The 6,593-nt window shown below is 36.4% G+C and overlaps 1 protein-coding gene across 1 annotated transcript; it reads left to right on the forward strand.

Annotated features, from left to right (window-relative positions):
• The first annotated feature begins 797 nt into the window (after positions 1 to 797).
• LOC150075039 (protein CFDP2-like) lies at positions 798 to 1,169 on the forward strand. Its single transcript, XM_090389064.1, has one exon. It carries the CDS (start codon positions 798 to 800, stop codon positions 1,167 to 1,169), a length of 372 nt encoding a protein of 123 aa, XP_090245190.1.
• The last annotated feature ends 5,424 nt before the right edge of the window (positions 1,170 to 6,593 follow it).

Genomic DNA, 6,593 nt, shown 5'->3' on the forward strand with positions numbered 1-6,593 from the left:
ATTCTTTGTTATTAGGAACATTTTTCTGCCCATTATATATCAGCTTTTGCCTCATTTGTTTTTACTTTCTTGCAAATTTAGTGAGGAATTTTATTTTGTTTTAATTACCAAGTCTGAGTTGTTTTGCCCTTGGAATAAACTCAACTTTCATTAAATTATTGTGCTGTATATTACTTAGATACTTTATTTATGTTGCAGCTTCAAAAAAAAAAAAAAGACAGAGAACCTCAATTAACATTTTGAGTTTTAGTATTAGTACTGGCAAATATGATGCAAAGAAACATTGTATACTTCAGTTCAGGGATAGCAGATCGTGGTGGGCTGCCAGGTGGGCACCAACAGCTCCATGAAGAGCCACAATGGCCCATGATGTTCCTGTGACATGGCAAATTTACACTACCATCAAATAAGTGTGTTATCTGGACAGTGGAGTCCATTAGCCAGGTAAGGCAGTCCACTATGAAGGGAACACCAAAATAAAACCAAGAGCATCAGGCCTGGCCAGCTGGCTTTTAAATACGGCTAGAATATCAAAATGGAGGAACGACAACAACGGTATTGGTTGAGGGCTTGGGTCCCCCCCTCCCCCCGGTGCACTGCAGTGAACCCCTGCTGTAGTGGGAAATAACCAAGGGCAAAAATGCAAGGATAATGGAAGAATAAAATTTAAGAGGATAAAGGTAAGAGTGTGGACAATTAATGTAGGAACAATGACCGGGAAAGGAATAGAACTTGTGGAAGTTATGAATAAAAGGAAAATCAATGTGCTGTGCATCCAGGAAACCTAATGGAGAGGGATGAGGAGTAAAGAACTAGCTGAGGGCTACAAATTAATATACTATGGCATGGAATATAGGAGAATTGGAGTAGAAGTTGTGGTCAATGATAACCTTAAGGATGCAATAGTAGAAGTGTGCAGGAAAAGTGACCAGCTAATTAAAATTAAGCTGGTGCTGACTGGTGGAGAAGAGAAGGATGCCTTTTATGAGGACCTGAATGAGGTAATCAACAGCATGCCTGATGAGAAAGGATTAATCATTGGAGCAGACCTCAATGGGCATGTAGGCCAGAAAACCCAGGGCTACCCTGTAGTCCATGGCAACTTTGGATGGGGTGAGCGTAATGCAGATGGAGAAAGAATCCTGGAGAGGGCTATGGCTTATGGATAGCTAATAGACAGTACAAGAAGAGAGCGCAACAACTTATTACATACCATAGTGGTGGGCATAGTACTCAGGTTGACCACATGATTCTGAGAGCCAAAAATATGAAATGGTGCCAAGATGGCAAAGTCATTCCAGGAGAAAGCCTATTCAATCAATGCATATTGCTGGCTTGTGATCTCATTATTGAAGGAACTTGCCAAGGCTATCACAAGATGTTGAGGAGCACATAAAATAGTTTAAGCTACAAGAACAGGAACCCAAACTGAGATTGCAGAGCAGCTCCTACAGGCTTTTAGAGAAATTGAGGAGGATTTAAACCTGATGACTGTGGGCCAAATCTCTAACAAGGTTCAAATGGAGATTATAAAGGAAGGAGAAGAAATTCTAGGGAAGACCAAAGGAGGAAAAGAAACTGCAAAGAGAAACCTGGTGGTGGTGTGAAGAGGTACAGAAAGAATTGAAGGACAAGAAGACAGTTTTTAAAGAATGGCAGAGAGAGCAAACTGATGAAAACAAGAATAGGTATAAGGAAAAGAAAAGACAAGCTAAGCAGGTGGTAGCCAAAGCCAGGGACAGAGCTGTGGGAGGATGGTATAACAGTATGAACGCTAAGGAAAGGGAATTGAAGATATTCAAGATTGCCAGAACATGGTTCAACAAACAGCAAGATATAAGAGCAGTGAAAGATCAGACTTGTAACGTCTTTATGAAAACAGAAGATGTAAACAAGAGATGGAAAGAGTTCTTCGAAGGGATAATGAATAGTGAAACAGCTGCTGGAGAAGAACAGAATCTAGCCGGACAAGGTGAGGATGTTGAGGATATAAAGGAGGAATGAGTTTTGATAGCATTACATAATATGAAGTTAGGGAAGGCAGCCGGACCTGACATGATACCCATTGAAATTTTCAAGGTGTTAGGACAGAAAGGAGTCCCATTTATGATAAATCTAATGAATAAAATAATGAGAGAAGCCAAGATACCAGATGCTTGGAGAATTCTTATAGTTCTGCTATATAAAAGGAAAGGAGACATACAAGACTGCAACAACTACAGATCTATCAAGCTAATGAGCCAGACAATGAAATGGTTAGAGAGGGTTGTCGAAAGAAGATTGAAAGATAAACTGCAAGATCAGATTACCAAGAACCAGCTTGGCTTCATGAAGGGGAGAAACACTACCAATGGAATATTTATAGCAAGGGTCCTGCAGGAGAAAGAGCAAGCCCTTCGCCTAGCCCTCATAGACCTAGAAAAGGCATATGACTGAGTACACAGGAGCCTTCTTTGGAAGTGTCTGTGGAAGAGGAGTATCCCTGAGACCTATGGCAAGCTTATCCAGGATATGTACCAAGAGAGTAGAACTAGAGTATATAGTACAACTGGAGTTTGTAATGCTTTCACTATCAACATTGACCTACACCAGGGCTCTGCACTTAGCCCGTTTCTGTTCATCATCATAATGGACACACTAACCAGACATTCAGAGCAATGGCTGAGACAACTTGCGCTTTGCAGTTGACATCATGCAGAGTGGCAAATCTCGAGAGAGAGTACAGGAGAAGCTAGAGAAATGTGCAACAGTTCTAGAGTGGGGAAGGTCCAACAGTAACAACACAGAATACATGGAGTGCTTTGACAACCGAGATGGCGCTCTCAGTATTGGCAATGTACAGCTTAATAGAGCTAACAATTACAAGTACCTTGGGTCAGTACTAGACACTAATGGCAGCTGCAAACTGGATGTCCAAAGTCGAATAAAATCTGGATAGGCCAAGTGGAGGAAAATGCCTGGTGTACTGAAAGAAGAAGATGCCAAGCAAACTGAAATCAAAAATTTACAAACAGGTAGTTTGTAAATTATACAGTTATCCCTTGTTCTTTTTCTTTATCAACAACTTTGAGTTTGTTGCTACCCACATGTTATGTTATTCTAGGATTACTGCTACCCAAATGCAGTACCTTACATTTGTGGCTTGTCAATCTTGAAGTAGCAAATCTCAGTTCAGGTCATTAACCAACCTACTCACCTTTGTTTCATCAACAAAGTCAGATATCAAACTTGAAATACCTATATCAATATCATTAATAAATATTAACAACTGTAAGGGGGCCCAAATACCAAGTGATAAATACTAGCCAACGTTAGTCCATTAAGAGCAGTGGTCATTTATAACACTCTGTTTCCTATGACTTAATCTTTCCTTTATTCATAGTAGTGACTTGTCCCCAATTCCACACTACCTCAATTTGTACAGCAGTCATTCATGTGGAGTAATATCAAAAGCGTTACTGAAATCTAAGCATATGACATCAAAATTATTCTTTGCATCCAAGCAACATCCTCATAGTAGCTAATCAGATTAGTCAGGTATGATCACCCCTTAACAAATTCATGCTGGGATATCCTCATTTCGATCAAGATGTTCTTACATTACTTTTCAAACTATTATTCCATTATTTTCCCAAGCATAGAAGTCAAACTTTTTGCTGGTACTTTCCCTCTCCCTTTCAACCAACCTTGTGAATAGGAGAGACATTTGCTCATCACCAGTTTGTAGGGACTTCTAGAGAATCCATGATGCACTCATTATTATAGCTAATTACTTCCTTTGCTGCTTCTTTTAAATATAACTGAATATATTTCAACAGCTCCAGGTGTCTTGTTTATTTTCAGCTGCAATAATTTCTCTTTTTTCAGTTATTATAAAATAATTTATTTCACTATCAGTATCAGACATATGGCATCCTCATCTTTAAAACATATTTTTTATCATTTTCAAACTTGCAATGTTCTTAATTTGCTTCTGGTTTCATCACATTCATGTGTCCACTTTAAGCTGGTGGCAAACATTTAATATCCTTTACATTTAAGACTCAGCAGCAGCACCACTACCACCACCACCACCACCATAGTGTAAATCAGACGAACAACAATAGTAGAGACAGCAGTGTAGGTAGGAGTAGAATGGCACACAGCAAAATCTTACTGATGGTCCCATCCAGATGAATATAAAGTAACAGAGGAGGACTTAGGTTCTTTGAGCTTGTAGTGATTGGCAAAAATAAACTGATAATATGTCAAATTATGGACATATAATATTTCCCAGGAACATCATCATTATCTCTCTATGCTAATTATTTCAATAAAAAAATCTGTGCGATTTAATTCACTTTGATGTATGTTATACTTTCAAAAAATGCATCCCTCTCATTGTTAAAGGACTACCCGTAATTCACTTTACTATTCCAACTTTCTGGTTATGGATCATCCAAATAAATATTACATTAGGCCATATCTATCTAATTAGGAACTTGTTATATATGCTACAATGTGAGTGCATGAATTATTCAATCTTATTGATAACAACATAAGTTATTCTTTGTAAAAAAATCAAGGACCATCTTAATTTACACAACCCATCAATTTCTGGAGAGGTCACATATATTACAATGTTAAAAACTATAATTACACTTGAATTCTTCTATATCATGCTACAAAGTCAAGAGGAGAAGGGGAAGTCAGAAAATAACAGAGATGTGTATACGAATATCAAATATTTAACTCTGGTTAATAATATAAGGATGGTCTTGAGTGTTTTTGAGCAAGATGTTTATCGAGTGCTGCCCGATAAACAAATTTTTTGCTACAGAACGAGCATCTGTACCGAAATACTTCTTCATGCATTGTCCTGTGATGAGAGACATCAGTTATGTGAAGAAATGATTTTCCACAGATATCACAACGATAACGTTTTCGATTTGGCTTATGTCGTTCAAAATGTCTCTGCAGACTCTGTTTGTTATAAAAGTGCTTCCTGCACACTGTACACTGAGGCTTTTCATGAATTGATGCACTTCTTGTATATATAGCTGGAGAGTTTTCAGGTACAAATCGACCTCTGAAGTAACCTGCAAGTTGATAGCTATAATTAGTGTCATTAAAATAACCGCATTAAATAACATGTTGCTATTGGACAACAGAAAATAGAAAAATTCATACAATTAAATGAATAATTTTAAATAATTAGTATATATATATATATATATATATATATATATATTTCAGGGAGAACTGAAATATTAAGAGTGGGCTTTTTCTAAGAAGGGACAGATTTATAAATTTCAGGCTCTTAGATAAAATATCTGTACATGGGCCTTTAATGAGCTCATTAAAGGCTCATTACACGGCCCTTTAATGGGCAGAGAGCTCAGAAAAAAAAAATTCAAATAACAATGCTTGAAACTCATTTATGGGCCCTGTTAGAGTTACTGACTTTATACTGTCTTTGCTGACTGTCCACCCCCTCAAACCCCACCAATTACAGCATATATGTTATTAAGTAACTTCTGCAGTCATTTTTTAAGTACACATTTTTGTACACACCTGCTTAAGAATTCTGTAAAATTTGGTCACCTTGAGTGTACTGGGTATGCACTACATTTTTTTCTAAGTGTACCTCAAATTCTGGTCTATGGAGAAGTTTTGTTGGATCCATGAAACTTTTTTTGCCCTATGTTCTGCCTGCTGAACTGCCTAAGCTTTAACTGTGACATGATGTTCACTAGTTTGTGATGCATTTCAGGTTAAGAACAACTTGTCCAAACTAATTGCATGACTATATAATACCATCTTGTTGCCATATATGGCTGAGCCTCTACCAAAATGTACATCTTTGTTATCCATAGCATCCTGCACATGAGTAACCAATAATGACAGCAGCCATGCTTATTGTAATGTTCATGCACTTATGAGAAATATAAGTGCATTATGCTAAGCAGGAGTCTTCAAGATAGCCTCATCACAGTAATCAGTTGATGTTACATTCAGCTAATATATTGGCCACAAACAAATGAAGTGATGGTAAATTATCATATTCCACAAATGTTCTTGTAGCCTATCCTCAAAAATGTGTGCAATATGTAGTGAAATATCTTTTTAAATGAAGGGATTCTTATGGAAATTTATAAATACTAAGTTGCAAATTAGTAAAGGAACAGGAATAAGGTTCTTCTTTTTTATTTTTAAAGTGATATACTCCATATATAATTCTTCTAACTTATCTCAAGACTTTTGTACTTATTCATCTGCCCTTAGCAGTAGAGTAATAATAAAAACTAAGCAATTCTCACCTTTGCATTTAAAGAGAGAGGTACTTAGAACGAAAGAAATTTACAGATAATAAATAAAATGTATATTTTGTACATTTAAAAAGTGCAAGAATGTACAAAATGTTCAGTACACTTTATTGTATTTTATCAAATGTTATCAACTAAATTATATCAGGATGCTCAATATATGAGGAATGGAGTTAAGTTTGAATGTTCTTTCTAACCTCATTGGATATAACATTCTATCAAATTTTTTTTTTAATATAAAATGTAAATTTTTTTAATATAAAGTATAATATAAAGTTAAATTATATC

The sequence above is a fragment of the Mastigoproctus giganteus genome, chromosome 14, assembly GCF_048544385.1.
Source record: "Mastigoproctus giganteus isolate SK-2022 chromosome 14, ASM4854438v1, whole genome shotgun sequence".
NCBI classification, from domain to species: Eukaryota; Metazoa; Arthropoda; class Arachnida; order Uropygi; family Thelyphonidae; genus Mastigoproctus; species Mastigoproctus giganteus.

Coding starts and splice junctions, on each gene's coding strand:
- LOC150075039 (XM_090389064.1), top strand. CDS start 798: ATGAGGAGTAAAGAACTAGCTGAGGGCTACAAATTAATATACTATGGC.